At 41.4% G+C, this 16,790-nt stretch overlaps 1 protein-coding gene and 1 non-coding gene across 4 annotated transcripts; one reads left to right on the top strand and one right to left on the bottom strand.

Annotated features, from left to right (window-relative positions):
* Positions 1-10,971: 10,971 nt before the first annotated feature.
* Positions 10,972-11,044, bottom strand: TRNAA-CGC (transfer RNA alanine (anticodon CGC)). Its single transcript has one exon. It is a non-coding gene; the product is annotated as a tRNA-Ala (tRNA).
* Positions 11,045-11,476: 432 nt separating this feature from the next.
* TGA2.2 (transcription factor TGA2.2-like) lies at positions 11,477-16,701 on the top strand. 3 transcript variants are annotated; one of them, NM_001402144.1, is made up of 10 exons: positions 11,530-11,698; positions 12,193-12,238; positions 12,324-12,511; positions 13,543-13,623; positions 13,710-13,769; positions 14,852-14,929; positions 15,034-15,085; positions 15,186-15,457; positions 15,602-15,847; positions 16,113-16,688. In NM_001402144.1, the coding sequence occupies exons 3-10, from the start codon at positions 12,446-12,448 to the stop codon at positions 16,257-16,259; spliced, it is 1,002 nt and encodes a 333-aa protein (NP_001389073.1). In that variant the 5' UTR covers positions 11,530-11,698; positions 12,193-12,238; positions 12,324-12,445; the 3' UTR covers positions 16,260-16,688. The 3 variants fall into 3 exon arrangements, with proteins under 3 accessions (XP_015632467.1, NP_001389073.1, NP_001389074.1); XM_015776981.3 differs by lacking the exon at positions 12,193-12,238 and having other exon boundaries at positions 11,477-11,698; positions 16,113-16,701; NM_001402145.1 differs by having other exon boundaries at positions 11,555-11,698; positions 12,193-12,511.
* Positions 16,702-16,790: the final 89 nt, after the last annotated feature.

Here is a 16,790-nt window from a genome sequence, read left to right as displayed (position 1 = left end):
ATATATATATATATATATATATATATATATATATATATATATATATATATATATATATATATATATATATATATATATATATATATATATATATATATATATATATATATATATATATATATATATATATATATATATATATATATATATATATATATCTATATATAAGTAAAGCTTTAGGTAGCTTCCACTAACCGTTTGAACGAGATTTAATCCACTTCCGGCAAGAAACGGCTTCTATCCCAATTTGGATCCTCTGCAGCGGAGAGGAGAGAATGCAGAGAGAGCTACAGTGCTCTGCATTAGGATGTGTTGTTTGCTGTTGGATCCACATCCAACGGTCAAAAACAAATCGCTACAGCAGATCTAAACAGTAAATGAAAACAGTAATCAAGCAAACAGTAAAAATACTGTTTACAAAGTACTTTGCTACAGTACCAAAAGACTGTTTGTTGCATTGGTTCGCTGTAGCAGACTCAGAATACTATAGCTACAGTTCCTCTCTGCTGTACTGTAGAGGACATGATCCCTTGTCTCTAGGGAAGTTATGCGAGTCTGTATTACCGTGCATGTACTCTCTCCGTTTCACAATGTAAGTCATTATAGTATTTTCCATATTTATATTGATGTTAATGAATCTAAATTTATATATCTATCTAGATACATTAACATCGATATTAATGTGGAAAATGCTAAAATGACTTACATTGTGAAACGGAGGAAACGGAGGAAGTAACTGTAGTGTTCTAAAAAAGGAAGAAAAACCATGTAACTGGAAAAAAAAACTACTACATGTTATTACCAGGTAATCAAAAATCCTGTCAGACGCAAGGCCGATGACGCCAGCGTTTTATCATCACCACGACAAGGTAATCCCGGCGCGATCAGCAACAGGCCGGGAGGAAGCTGCGGTACGGCTTGGAAGGAGACAGGATTGAAGAATTAACGCGCGGTGTGATCGATCGATAGTGTGATCTGTACTGAAGTCTGAAAGAAAGTGCAATCTGAAAACTGAATAATGACCGTGCATACTGCCGGGTGAAGTTTCCAGCTAGCCCTGTAGCGATCCATCCATCTCATCTTTTTTATTCTTCCACTCTTAGTCAATGGTGCCGCCGCTATCACTCAACTCAACGTACCGTCTCCCCGTCGGCACCACCGGAGAGGGCAGGACTCCGCGCCGTCGTCGTCGGCCCACTTGCAGGCGCAGCGAAGATAAAGATAAAGTAAAAATAACATTAACATATAATTAATTAAGTTTTAATTATTATAATATTTTTTAAAAAAATAGACTTATCTTATATTTTAAAACAACTTTTTAACGGAAAGTTTTCATATAAAATGTACCTTTTAATAGTTTAAAAAACACGCTAACAAAAATTAAGATTGTATCCCAAAATAATGAGGCCTACGTATGGAATTGGGATTGAGATCCTCTGTAGTTGAATGCACGGTGTTTTATCACTGACATGTGAGCTCAGGGATCATCGGGCCCACATACTTCGACTGCAGAGGATCCTGATCCATAGGATTAGGATTAGTTGCAGTCCCTATATATTGACTGCAACTTTGGCAGTAACCACTGATCCAACCATCGAGCTAGTAAGGAATGTTCAGATTTAGTTGTATCCTCCCTCCTTGAGCTCTTTGAACATCAAATACGGGCACAGTTATTTTTCATTTGAGAAGAAACTTAATACTACTTATTTAGATGTGTACAAGAAGCTTGGCATTTATTTGAAGGGCTTAAAGCAGTGCTCATATTTTGATGTAACTCCTTTAATTTTTTTTATGTCACTCATGCTCTGTTCAACTAAGAAACATTAATCCTGTTGATTTTCTTTACTTTTTTTTGAACGGAACATTTTCTTTAGAAGTTATCAATACAAGCTTCACACTGATTTACGGGAAGATTTTGGAGTGCTAGTTTAGCTTTCTTTTTTCTTTTTACTCAGTGGATGCATTATTCCCAAACACAGGGAAAAGTTAAACTCACTAGCTTATTTGCCAGTGCTATGTACAATTGTGCAAAATATTATTGAAGTGAAGTATATGTGCATTTTCTTTATAAACTACATTTGATTTCTCTTAAACTTGAGAAAGTTGAGATAAAAAGAAAAGGAGAAAACATTTCATATCCAAATAGCTAAAAGGAGGAAGCAAAGACAGTTAATTCTCGACGTTCCTTAACTGCTGGATGGTGGATCAGCGGCTACTACCAAAGTTGCTGTCACTATAATAACTGCACCCGATCCCTACGTATGTGTCACTTTCTGCAGGATTAGTGGATTACTGCTCGCCAAGGCCTGCTGCAGTAACTCCCATATGCATGCAACATTTGATATTTTCCTGCACTATCTGTCCCTCTCGCACCATTTTTCTCTCCGGTGGATTCTCTCTCGAGATCTTTGCAGGGAAAACAGCGTTAGGTAAAATTAGAACCAGATCATCATCGAGTGTATTGCTCTGCGCACCCATTTTCCTGCGTGCAGTTGTTTTGCTAGGAAGAGTACTGTGTCAATAATTATATTCCTTACGCCTTAGATTTGTTATGGATCATCAGATTAATACGTATCTATGACTCTCGTTTTCTGTCAGTCAAGAGAAGTTATAATCAGCGCGATGATCTAACTAGTTTGCTTAATTAACCACTCCATTAAAAAAAAATATACGTGTCACTTTGGTACTCCAGTTCAACTAGAACAGAGACTTCCTTTGGAATTCTGAACCTCGCACCGTTAATAATTCATTATGCAGCTCGTGCGCAGTCCAAACATGGGGCGGATGGGATAAACCAGCACCGACTTTGAACGCCATCGTGTTAAACTAATAGCTTCAAACACGATGGTAATTAATTATAGCTTGGTCAGATTAATAATTGGTGGCATACCAGGTATACGGATCGGATTAGATAACCTCTGTTGATTACTTCGGCCATTTATAGAACGGTGACATGACGAATGGTTTTGAAAAGCCAGCTCGGAGCTAGATTCCCGTCGACGTCGATGCGGGCTGTGTTTCTACGGGGACGTTCATTCCTTTGCAAGGGTATGGGTGCCTGCTAAACCTAACTTCGAGCGACGATAGACGAGGACCAGAGAAGAAAGTGGCAGGTAGCGCAACACGATCGACGGGATGGGGAAGAAGATATGCCTACTATACGACAAACTCAACCTTAGGACAATCTGCTGCGGAGCCTATTACGTGAGCTTGATCTGTCACCGGAGAACAATCCACTGTTGATCTTTTGAGTAAAGACCAGGATATTAATTATATTCTATAATCTAAAATGAAGAGGACGATGGCAGGAGTGGTGGCCAAAGAAGGAGAGGGGAGGTGTGCTGCCAACAGACGGAGGGGAATCATAAGGACGTACGAGAGGGAGACAGAGAGGGGAGACGGACGACGAAGGCGTGGTGGCATACGAGAGGGAGATGGGCTAACGCCTTTGGGACGGGAATAGCAATAGCCGGCTAACAGTGGGTGCAAAGGGTATATATGTTGATTTATTTATTGTCACGTGGTCTAGACTGTAAAAAAAATCCATTTATACTGCTAACAAAATGTAATATAGAATCCGCCTTATAAAAAGCAAGACAATTTTTTCTACAGACATCATGACTTTGCGGTTTCAGCTGTAGGACATGACTTTTGGGGAAGACACTCTCAAAAGTTATATTTGCTGGTGGACACCGTACCCATTAAAATAATAATTTCTAGGTGAGGAGGAGAGAGAAATCACGTGAAATGTCAAAAATACCCTTAGGCCCACATGTCAGCTCTCCTATATCTCTTATCTTTGTCTCCTCCTTCCAGCGCCGCATCACATCTCCGCCACATCTTGGTAGGAAGGTGAGTGCGCGCAACGGTGAGTCGGTGACCCCTTGCTAGCTGGTGTTCGACGACCCGAGCACGGCGCTGGAGCCGTTGATGAGCTGGAGGTCGCCGTTGGACGATAGGCGGCGTGCGCCACCCGAGTCAACGGTTGCGCCGTTGCCGGCCGTCTAGACAAGTACCCCGCTGGTGTAGGTGATGCCGACGACGAAGAAGGACAACAAGGTTGGGGACGCCGTGAAGGAGAGGAGGCGCTATGACGGCGGCGAGAGGGGATCGAGGTTCAGGGCGCGGCGGCAGAAGCAGAGGGTAGGCGGGAGGCTGCCACCAGCAACTGCTGCTCATGGACTGCGTCGGAAGCGGGAAGGAAGGCGGGGTGTCGTTGGAGGAGACGGTGCCACTGTTGGAGTACATGCGACTATCGCAGTCGGCGTGGCTCCCCGATGACATGGACCCGTTGAAGAGCGACGCCAACGGAGAACCAGCCGCAGACGCCGACGGGGACGCCGAAGCTGTAGGCAGTGGAGCGGAAGGCATAGAAGCCAGCCAAGGAGCCCCCGTCCCCGCCGCAGTCGCAGCAACCAAAGCCGACAGCGTGGAGGCTGATCGAGTACGTGCAATGCGGCATTGGAAGGAGGGGATAGGAGAGCTGTCATGTGGGCCCAAGGCCATTTTTGACATTTCATGCAATTTCTCTCTCCGCCTCACTCAGAAGTTATTATTTTAATTGGTGTGGTGTCCACTAATAAATATCCAACTTTTGAGAGTCTCTTCCCCCAAAAGTCACTTCGCGTAGTGTCCTACAGTTAAAACTGCAAAGCCACGATATCCTGTAGCAAAAATTGCCAAAAACCAACTACTAAAATAGAAAAGTATTTGAGGTGATCTCCATTGTGGATTGAGTTTTTAGAAGTGGCCTAATCCCACATGACAATTTTTTTATGAGATCCTTTTAGAAAGGGCTTGTATTTGTTCGTGTCCTTAATTACGTACAACAACTACCACTAGGTAGGAGGGTGTTTTATACATCAGTGTGAACAAATTAATTGGGTAATTTGAAGAGAGAGAGAGAGAGAGATTTGTATGTTCGTTCGGACTGGGATCTATCTAAGAACATTTCCAGTAGCTCATTCAAATTTGACCCTTCGTATATCTATTTGGATAGTCATAAAAAAAGATTCCCTCTCATATCCTCTCCACTTCAACCGATCATATATACTTCATCCTTCATATTACACCCTCCTATATTTTAGTAATATCTTCTAACTACTCATATATTTATATTAATTTTTTCATAGAAGCTATATTCTGAATGACTTAATTTTAACATTGGTATTTGTAGTGTATAGTTATTTGAAATGAGTATATTTTAACCAATACATTTGTAATAGGTACATTAAAATCATAGCGAGATAAAATACATGCGGCAAAGTGTATAGCAACATAGCTATTCATCCTTCTCTGACCCAACTTCTATTCCCCTTCCTCTCTTATCCAGCAAACAACGGTGAGGAGCGGGCATGTGCGGAGGGGCGACGACGGCTGCAAATCGAGCACGCAGAGGCAACGGGTGGGCGCACAAGGGCAACGGTGACAATGGGCGTGGAGGGGCGACAGAGGAAATGAACATGGAGGGGTGACGACGGAAGCTAGCGTGAATCTCAGCGCGGGCGACGGCGCGCATGAGCAACGGCGGGAGCGTCCGATGTTGCGGTGCGGCGTGGATGGGTGCATGGCGGCCGCTGGTAGCACAGCTGCTGCCAACAGCCCACCTCCAGATCTGGTACACCCCTCCCTCTCCATCCTCACTCCTCCACAGCTACACCAGCCAGTGAGCCACCGCTACCTCTCTACCCTCACTCCTCCACGGAATTTCGGATGGAGGCGGGAGCTTGTTTTAGAGGCGGCTATTGCAATATCGCGTGAAGAGAAAGGAACGATCCTCTCTCCTGTTTAGCACATGCGCTACTATTTTTGAATGACTGGTGGGTGTATTCGTTGGAGGCTCAGATTTCGTCCATGCACACTATTTCTTAGGGCCCGTTTAGTTCCCCAAAATTTTTTCCTAAAAACATCAGATCGAATCTTTGGACACATGTATAAAGCATTAGATATAGATAAAAAGAAAAACTAATTGCACAGTTATAGGGGAAATCGCGAGACGAATCTTTTAAGCCTAATTAGTCCGTGATTAGCCATAAGTACTACAGTAACCCACATGTGCTAATGACGACTTAATTAGTCTCAAAAAATTCGTCTCGCGGTTTCCAGGCGAGTTCTAAAATTAGTTTTTTCATTCATGTCCAAAAACCCCTTCCGATATCTGGTCAAACGTCCGATGTGACACCTAAAAATTTTCTTTCCCCCAACTAAACACACCCTTAGATGATGAAGGATACGATGAGTATCTGTGGGATGCTCTAAGCTAACAGTCTGAAACAGACAGGTCAATCTGGTCAAGGTTGATTGCTGGCTAGGCTAGCTGTCGGAATTTACCAGAGTACGTTGCATGCTCAGTCTAGATCTTACTGGGATTTGGGAATAAGGCATGGGTTTAGATCCAAACTTTCAATTTTTTTCATCACATCAACCTGTCATACATATATAACTTTTCAGTCACATCGTACCAATTTTAACCCAAACTTTTAACTTTGGAAGGGACTAAACACAGCCAAGATTAAGATTCCAGGGAGTAGAACCTAATATCAAATAATTAGAAGGGGTGAGGCTTTGAACCCAGGTCGTCTAGCCCACCACCTTGTGAAGCTAGCCGGAAGACACCTGGTCATTTCTCCCCTCTCCTAACTACTACTCTCCATTTTTCACGTATAAGTTTTCTGAATAGCTAAACTGTGTAGATTTTTTTAAAAAATAATTTTTTTAATAGTCGTATTAATCTATTTTTATTTTTAATTAACAATTAATTAATCATGTACTCCGTTTTGTGCACGAGATTAGTTCGCAACCAGACAATGCGTAAACACAGCCCCGAGTAGCACAACGTGTTTAGGAAATGCGCAAGAATCTGCAGATCCCGTTCTAAGATATCCAGAGTTTTCACACATGAGAACTGATGAGCTTTACTCGTATTAGAAGTCGTTTAGGATAATGTTTAAGCCAAACCTAAAGAATATAAATTATAAATAACTCTCAAATTATTGAGTTTGAAAATGTAAAATTATATGAATAGATTTGTCTTGAAAAATACTTTCATAAAAGTATGCATATATCACTTTTCAATAAATATTTTTATAGAAACAAGAAGTTAAAGTTATAATTTGAAGACCGTGTCACTGTCAAAAACAACTTTTTTTACGAGTACGGAGAGAGTATCGATATATGCATATGTTGATTGGTACCTTGAAGACAAAGGAAGAAGAAACTTGAGAGTCGAACAGGCCAGCAATCAATCGGGCAAGTTTTTTCCTCGAAATTCAGGGATCGCAGCAAGCAATTTAATTAGCTTGCTGCCCACGAAGCAAACCTGGAACCACAAATCAGTACACGCACAAGCTACGAAAAATAGCTCAAGTTTTTTCAGTCTGAACTCTGAAGCGCACAAGCATGACGGATTCCTTCTACACGTACGCGCTGTGTCAACGCCTCAACGGTTTCGCTGATTGAAAATTTAGTTGAAATTAGAACGATGTGACAGAAAAGCTAATTAGAAATTTATGTGTGTAGAAAAATTTTGATGTGATAGAAACGTTGTAAGTTTGAAAAGAAAAGTTTACAGCTAAACACGGTGTAAGTACTACTCTGTGGAGCAGTTTTCTCGGCAAATCGATGGCTTGATCCATATTCCATCCCCTACAGCAAACTACGGATGAAAATAGTTGGCAACGGTCGAAAAAACTCTACCATTTACATTTACATTTCCATTTTTTTTTCTTGAAAACGGAAGCAGAACGGTTGACCCGAAAACTGTAACAATATTGGTAACATCGGTATATCGAAAACGGGACCGCCGGAACGGAATCTATCGATATTGATTGGAAGTCGAAAGTTCATGTTGGAAACTACGGAGTGTAGCATAATCACATATTTAACTATGCATGAAGATAACTTTATAACTTCATTCGTGCATCATCGCACTTCATATAACACCGTTGTATGATGATTAATGATATAATAATAAGTTTGACGAACAATATAAATAAAAGTTTAACAATATTTTAACATCGATAAGTTAAGGAGATAAAAGTTCAGCAAAGTACACATGCCCTTAGGGTTAACAATATTTTTCCCTGGCCACTTCCTTTTCCTCATGGGCTACAAGCTTGCCATTCTTTCTTTATTCATGGGCTTTTGATGGGTTGGGCTGGTAGGGTCGCTAGATTACTTCGGAATTTTTTTTATAAAAATCACCGGACAATTACGGTTACAGACAAATACAGCTACTGACAAAACGGTCGGAAAAACCTCCATTCTATTTCCGCTATCATTTTTGGAAGATATTGCTGTTTTCATTTTTGACACCGATAATTACCGATATCGACTGAAGCAGTTGGTGCAAATTGGAAATGGCAGTCGGAAATCTCGAAAAATTTCATACCGTTTTCAGGTCAAGAACTGTTCAAAGCGACAAAGCCCTGTTGCCAACCGATGAAGAAGTCTACCCTCCTGACCAGATTGTTTGTCAACTGCATTAATTGTTGTGACTCAAGCAGCGTGCATGGAATGCGACAGGAACAAGAAACCGTGCAGTCATCGCTGCTAAGTGTGATTGGGTAGGTAGCTGGATTATTTAACTGGGACGCCATCATTAATTACTAGCACATAATCCATCCCAAACTTAATTAGTTCTCATTAGGGAGAAGGAGTCATTGAAGATGGCAGGTTATCTTGCACCTTCTACAGAGCAGGGTTTGACCGTCCTCATGTCAATCTGGAACCCTAGCTAGCTGATTGTTCACTGAATTCTGGAAAATGGGCTCAAGCTTTTGGACTGAGTGGAGGCAGTTGATCGAGTTGACAGTTGAGCATGCTAGATTTCGTTTTACTGGGACAATGGACTACAGAATACTACTAGCATGCTAATGTCATGGTTCTCTAGTTAAGTAATGGACATTTTGGACTGCGCAGGGTATAAAACTTTAGCTGCATTGAATGATGGAAAAGAAGGCGAATCATTCATGGTATAGGATCCAAACGCACCCTATGTTTTTGGCGTCAAAGAACTCATCAAGATGGAAAGAAGCATGTTATTCTTGTTTTAGATAATTTTATGACCGTACTTACCGGAACAGCGAATGCATAATAATTGCGGATAGCCCGTTGGAACCGTTGATAGGTAGGCTACCAGGTTCAGTGAGGCATCAACAATTCAAGATTCGAGCCCATGAGAAGAATCCGGCCCATTATCTGACAGAAGGCATCCAGGCCGGCCCACTATTATCAGTATCAGCAAGAGTTTTTTTTTTTAAAAAAAAAAGAAATTGTGGGTTGAGATTTCCACAATTTGATGCATCAAAGTATCAGTACTATACCGGTCAAAAAAAAATATCAGTACTATACTATTACCGGTATCATATTTCGCCACCTTCTTGTTTGTTCAAACTGGAAATCAGATGCTACTGTGTAGTAGAACTTACACTGTCATCGTGGCGCTTTGCTCTTCTTGCGTCGCCAATCCATGGTTCTGTGGTAGGCTGGTAGCAGCACATCACCAAGCCAAACTTGAGATATCAGAGAATAAGACTGAATACTCACATCCTGAATTAACAAAAAGAGGGTAGTAGTCCCCTAATTCCCAAAACCAAACAAGTCAAATTACTGCATAAAGACTAGTACGTACTGTAATAAAGAGAACAAATTAACTAACACAAACCTTGATCAAGCACGGAGTAAATTCTGAACTGGATTTGAGAAGGAAAAAAAAAACCCACTCGTTTCTACATCCAGATGATTTTGTGCCAAACTGTTAGTAGTATATACTCCAGTTCTTGTTGGAAATACTTTTGCTGCGTGGCTGCTCGATGGCTGGCGGCCGGCCCGAGTTCTTCCTGATCTGTTTATCGTTTGTTGGAGGCAGTTGGCTGTTGGCATCGTGGCGGCATGGCTGTGGTGGGTTCATGTGGTAGCCGACCAAGCTTCCACCCTTAAGAGCAAGTTTAATAGCATAGCCCACTACTAACTCCAAATTATGTATAGCCAATATAATAGTCAATTCATACAATAACGGCTTATTATACTATTAATACCTGGTCCCACCTGTCATACACACATTACGTCTTGAAGTCCGTGCTGCAGCTGGCTATAGATCTATAGCCCGTTGCTCTTCTTTCACTATCTTTATCTCTTTAAAATATATTTATAGCTGGCTTATAGCCTGCTATTGTACTTGCTCTAAGGCCATTCCCAATCCAATACACTGGACATAGTTTCCGTAAACTCCACATCATCAAGAAACTAATATATACTAGACACTACTCTTCCAATATAAACACCACTATTTCATATTTAAATTTAATGCTACTTATCTCACATGATGTCTTCATGTAAAACATGGCTTCCTTCTATTTCCTCGTTTATTCACTTGCCATATCATTTTTCATTTTAGGTGACAGTTTATTTAATGTTATAAAAACAATCCTAATTATTGTGTTGGGAATGGACTAAGTACTCCGTCATGTGAACCTGACCAATTGGCAGTTGCCAAAAACAATAATGCTTCAGGTAATTAAGCTTCCAGGTTCCAATGATCCAAAGCGCGCATTTGGCAGCAAAAGATGTAGAGTTCCAATGACGTGGAGAAGTAGAAATCCAATGATCCAAATCATATGCCTGATGATATAGAGGTTCCAATGATCCAAATGACGTGGAGAAGTAGAAATCCAATGATCCAAATCATATGCCTGATGATATAGAGGTTCCAATGATCCAAATGACGTGGAAATTTGAAATAAAAAAAAGAAATTCCAATGATTTTAGAGGCTTCAAAGATCCAAATGACGTACGTGGAAAATTAGAAATCCAATGATCCAAATGATTACAGTTTCCAATTATTCAACTGACGTGGGAAATTTTAAAATAAATGTAAAAAAAAACTAGAAACTCCAATGATCCAAATGATGTGGAAAAAAAAACTAGAGGTCCAATGATCCAAATGATGTGGCAGCGAAAAATTGAAGAAAATGGAGGTGCGGGGAATCGAACCCCGTGCCTCTCGCATGCGAAGCGAGCGCTCTACCATATGAGCTACACCCCCTTGGTGCAGTCGTAAACCATGTTTTTTATTTATTGTCATTGTAAAAATGGCCAAAGAGGGCAGTAATGCGACGTCACATTAGCTGTACAGTACAGTCTTGCAGAGTGCGTAGAGTATACTGTATATACCACAGCGACTGTGATAAAACAAAAGGTTAATACTCCCAATTTTGACTAAAAAAAGATGGAAGCAGCAATAAGTATACTCCACAGGAGGAGCTGGGAAGCCTGGGAGACGTGATGGAATGGTCCAGGTACTACCGCAAGGAAAGCCTATATACAATAGCCTCCTCCCTAGGCTCTCGTCAGTCCCTCTCCTCACCAAACCCCACTGCTCCGTGGGCCCCTGGACCCACCTGTCAGCCACCCGCCCATTCTCCCCCACCCGTCCGAGTTTCAACCCTTTGACTCGAGCGCACGCTCCTTCCCCCGTGGTTGCTTTCCTCGCCTCGCCTCTCTCTCTTCCTTCTGACCAACCCGACCTCGGCGCCTCCCCCCATTTCTCTCTCTCTCTCTTCGCGTTGCCGTCTCGACCCCGCCTCCACCGCCGAAGCCGCCCGAGGCGGCGGCCGCCGGCAGCTGGGCTCCTCCGAATCCGAACACGGCGGGGGCTCTCCCCTCGCTCCCCACGGCGGTTGGCACCTGCTGGCTCTCGGTAAGACCTAGTTCCCGCTGATGAGTTAGTTGCTTGGAGCTAGCTAGCGCGGTCTGCCCGATCGATTCCGTCCAATTCCCGCGCGCGTGGTTTGATTGCTCGCGAATTCGATGTCCGTAGGGCTTGTTTTGATCTCGCGCTGTCGTTGTAGACGCCTTTGGCTTGGGGAGGTTGGCCGCGCGGCTGCTTTCCGTAGAAGCTTCGCAAGCTGTTGTGTGAGCTACACCAGCTGGGAGGAGGAGGAGGAGGGTAGCCCTGAGCTTAGGAACTGACGCTACGAGCTCGGAGATAGCTGTACTTTTTTCTTTTTTTGGTTTTGCCTTAAATCCTCTCTCGTCCTTACTTGTGTCGCCCTGTACTTGGGTAGCTGTTGCCGTCGGAATTATTATCTGCTATATACTGTTTTTAAGGAAGGTGCTGTTTGGCATGCTGCTTGATTTTAATTATTTGATGAACCCTGGCTGAATACTATCATTTGTTTGATTCTTTCGCAGATCCAACGTGTACAGCTAATTTGATCTGTTGGCGCCTTAGCTAGAAGTAAGGATACGGCTGTATTAGTTGGGATATTGGTTTTGTCATTGCTGGATGCACAGCCTTTTACGGTGCGTTTGCTTTGATGTAGAGGTGGCGACTCTGGCATCTCAGTGATCATAGGGCATTTGAAGGTGGCCTGCATCCCTGTTACAAGTAAGGGACAACAAAGCAATTTGTTGTCTCTTTATTTGGAGCTGGGAAGAACCCGGCATGGCAGATGCTAGTTCGAGGACTGACACATCAACAGTCCTGGATACCGACGATAAGAATCAGATGGTAACTTCTCTTTTCTCTGTCACTCTGTTTATGCTCCTGGTGATTGATCATTTATGCAAGCTAGGTACAAAAGCCAAAACAACATAGGCACTGTATCTAGCTGACTGATAGTCTAATAATAGGTCATGGATAGCACCATAGGTGCATATGATGAGTTGAACTTCAGTTCTATGATAGGATTACTTTTATTACAAGATACAAAGTTCTTTTTCTATGGTTATTTGACCCTCTCAAGATGATTGTACAAAAGGAAACAGTACAGAAAATTTATTATGAACCTCTAAAGTTAACAGGACAACTACTGTTGGACAATCAGTAACTACTAATCTGGAGTGCCTTGAAATGTTATGTCCATGCAGCACCTGGTTATTCTAAAATATTTTTATCAAATAAAAGGATGATACATGATTTGGTGCTAAACTGCCTGGGAGTTTCAGAACTTTTGTTGACATGTAACATGGGTTGACACTAGGCACATCATTTTGATATCAATTTTGTGAAGAATTTGATTGTTAAGGTAAAAACTTTTAAAAAGTTGACTTTCTAACTATAGAGGCATCAGGTACTATAACCAATAATCTACTTTGGTTACTACTACTTCCATTAAACTGGCCAACTGTCCATGCCAATTTCTCTGATTTATACAAAAATTATCCCACTTTAATGGAGAAGGCTTGTCCTATTCAGTTGAAATTGGTTGAGCACCTATGAGTGATGGTTATTGAATTTTGTTATCTTGGTTTTGTGTGAGGTGCTATTTTGGATGTTTTCTATTTAGGTGTGACAAGTACATGGAAAAATTCCATCTTTGTAATTTTATAGATGAACAAACATTTATTAAATTTCACATGTAAAGAGTTTTATTTTTCGTATGTCCTGCTGAAATGCCTATAAATTTCTTGAGTCGCCTAAACAATTATCAGATATCATCAATCCAGCTTCTGTGTACTGCTACTCTAAAGTTCTCATTACACTGCATGTGTGATACACTGAGATGTTTGTTCTAATTTTGTCCTAACAAATCTTTGCAGGTAGACGGGCAAAGTGGAGCTATTGTGCCTTCTAATTCATCTGATCGGTCTGACAGATCTGACAAGCCCATGGACCAAAAGGTGTTAATTTATCTCCTATTTCTTGTGCAGTGCTACTTATCCTTTCTTAATGATGGTATTTAGGAAGTATGTTTGTTATTCTGTAGGTGTTACGCCGGCTTGCTCAAAATCGTGAGGCTGCAAGAAAAAGTCGGCTGAGAAAAAAGGTACTATAACCACAACTTTTTGTCATATTACCTGTCCTTTTTTGGACAATGGAATTATGACTTCTGGTCTCCGCACCAACTAAGGATGCACATCCATATTATCTCTGTCTAATGTCTATGTGTGTGCATGCGAGTATTTTTTTTTTTGCCTTAAATTTATTTAGGTGACTTTGGGTTGTTTAATCAGGGAACTGTAATTGTATGATGGTGCAGTTATGTGAAAATGCCATGGATGAGCTTATGGGTGCACCCGACGGAGAGTCATGGGTGTACAGATGCACACCCAACTCTACTTTTTGGTTGCAAAATGGTCATTATATAGCAGGCTAGCAGGGATATTTATATTGTATGCTAATAGCTATTGAAAATACTCCATATTCATGACCCCAAATAATTTTCCTTTTCTTTTGGGATGCCGGCTCTAGTAGGAATAGTTTCTAGACCTTGATTACTCTTCTACTCTGTACAAGTGTACAGCTGTCTTAGATATCGTGGGTCCACCACTGGGTGAGTTGGTGGATGGCTATTATGCATATGCATGCTTAAGTAAGCAACTAGCTGACAATCATGTTTTCAGTAGCAATTTAGATAAGTCCATGTTTGTAATTTTGTAAATCAGGGAGCTAATACTGGTGCAACTAATGGGTTGGCCTACAAATATGTTTTATTTAGCACTTAAACTGCCTCTTTTTTTAATCGTTTTATGATATTATGGGAATTACAAAAGAATTCCAGAAGGTACTTCCCTTCCAAGAAATAACTAACCTGCAAGGGTCTTTGTTTTCTTTGATGTCTTTCTTGTTGAATGTTCTGGGCATTGAATTACTATGGGCTAACTGGGCCAACAGGTATACAAGGGTAACTATACAGATATGTAGAAAACACCCTCTAGAATAGAGTAAATACACAGGTAGCTATGCAGTACATGTAACATCTATAACCTTGAGAACTTACATTCTAGGCATAAGCAATTGAATTTCATGAATTGAAGCAAATGCATTGTCCTTATCCACTATTAATTTCTGTCCACTTCTTGATTTACCCATTGTTATTAAAAAACATACTTCTTATTCCTTTTCAAGGCATATGTACAACAATTAGAGAGCAGTAAGCTGAAACTTGCAAGCTTGGAGCAAGAGATCAATAAAGCTCGCCAACAAGTAAGTTTTTCGTGCTTGATGTTGTTAAGTTTCAGTCGACTGCATTTTTTTGCTTCACTGTCTTAGATGGTAGCTATAAATGTCACCTGGATATTGTACTGCAGGGAATTTACATTTCGAGCTCAGGAGACCAAACTCATGCTATGAGTGGAAATGGTAAGATTTGTGTACGCACAGTTGCACGCGTACCTGCTCACTTGTGTGTACTTTAGTGTTTGTTAGGGGTTGAACTGATAAGAGTAAGTTTTCTCTGCAGGAGCTATGACTTTTGATTTAGAATATGCCCGTTGGTTGGAGGAACAAAACAAGCAGATAAATGAGCTGAGGACTGCAGTAAATGCTCATGCAAGTGACAGCGACCTCCGTCTCATTGTAGATGGGATAATGGCGCATTACGATGAGATATTCAGGCTGAAGGGTGTTGCCGCAAAGGCTGATGTGTTTCATATACTTTCAGGCATGTGGAAAACACCTGCTGAAAGGTGCTTCTTGTGGCTTGGGGGTTTTCGTTCCTCTGAGCTTCTAAAGGTGCATAAGCCGTGTGCTGCATATAAGAAAATTATAAAAGCACACCTCAGGGATACTTTAGTCCTAAAGAAAAAAGTCATCTAATATCTTGTTTTAATGGGTATTGCATCGTAACACTAATTTCAATCTCCTGTAAAATTTCAGCTTCTTGTGAATCAGCTCGAGCCATTAACTGAGCAGCAGTTGTTGGGACTATCGAACCTCCAACAGTCCTCTCAGCAGGCTGAAGATGCTCTATCACAGGGAATGGAAGCGTTGCAACAATCCTTGGCAGATACGTTGGCCGGGTCCCTTGGTCCATCAGGATCTTCAGGGAACGTGGCAAACTACATGGGTCAAATGGCTATGGCCATGGGCAAACTTGGGACCCTTGAGAATTTCCTCCGTCAGGTAAGCGTCTTTCAAAATCATGTGGCATATTTCAAACTGTTTCGAAATTTTCTGTTATCTCTGATTCTGGCAAGCATGCACTCTTGTTATTGCTGTAACAGGCAAAATATTTTTTTGAAACCTGATACTAGTTTGCTGATGACTTGACGAGTTACTGAAATTTTTTGTGTTCCCTTTCTTATTTGTGCTTTTGATCCCGAGCAAGTTCTGCAAGTTTTAGATGACCCTTTTTTTTTCTGAAGAGTTCTAATCTTCTTTCTGCCAGGCTGACAATTTGCGGCAGCAGACTTTACATCAAATGCAGCGAATTCTGACAATCCGACAAGCTGCCCGTGCTCTACTTGCAATACATGATTACTTCTCACGTTTGCGTGCCCTGAGTTCTCTCTGGCTTGCTAGGCCACGGGAGTAACAACACATAGGGTGCATCACCGTTAATGCTTCATGAACTGATCTGGGAGGAACGGCGGAGCGGGACTGATTGCGGATGCATTTGCAGAAGATTGGTGGCTCAGTTCCCTCGGCACAAGTTGTATTGACACCTTTTGGTTTCATGTTGTACCTGATGTTGTACAAGTAGGGTAAAGCTTGTAACTTGTAAGTTATGGTGAATTTATGATTGGCAGATTGTACAATTGTATTAGCAATAAAATAAAAGGTAGATAAAGGCTGGAAGAATACCCAGCGATCTTACAGTGGTCGGAAACGAAAAGCAAAGGGGACATCTCGCACGGGATGGTCGATTGTTCTAACTGAATAGATAAGCACTTAAGCAGGGCCTTTCTTTTATGACAACCGAAATATAGGTGAAATGGAAACTATGGGTAGAACATGTTCTGCTGATTGTTTGGTCATCCTATACTCATTATCTTGGTGTCTATATTATGTACATGCACACAAGTGGGCGCTAGTACCACTGTTTTGAGCTTTGTAGATTTATACC

Source organism: Oryza sativa, chromosome 3, assembly GCF_034140825.1.
Source record: "Oryza sativa Japonica Group chromosome 3, ASM3414082v1".
In the NCBI taxonomy this organism is placed as follows: domain Eukaryota; kingdom Viridiplantae; phylum Streptophyta; class Magnoliopsida; order Poales; family Poaceae; genus Oryza; species Oryza sativa.
The sequence above is the reverse complement of the archived record's forward strand: the minus strand, read 5'-3'. Positions and strand labels throughout refer to the sequence as shown.

What these genes read in the sequence shown, in the direction of transcription:
- TGA2.2 (XM_015776981.3), top strand. Translation starts at nt 12,446, where the DNA reads ATGGCAGATGCTAGTTCGAGGACTGACACATCAACAGTCCTGGATACC. An exon ending in TCATGCTATGAGTGGAAATG is followed by an intron (nt 15,086 to 15,185) that starts GTAAGATTTGTG and finishes TTTTCTCTGCAG; the next exon opens with GAGCTATGACTTTTGATTTA. An exon ending in TTGAGAATTTCCTCCGTCAG is followed by an intron (nt 15,848 to 16,112) that starts GTAAGCGTCTTT and finishes TCTTTCTGCCAG; the next exon opens with GCTGACAATTTGCGGCAGCA.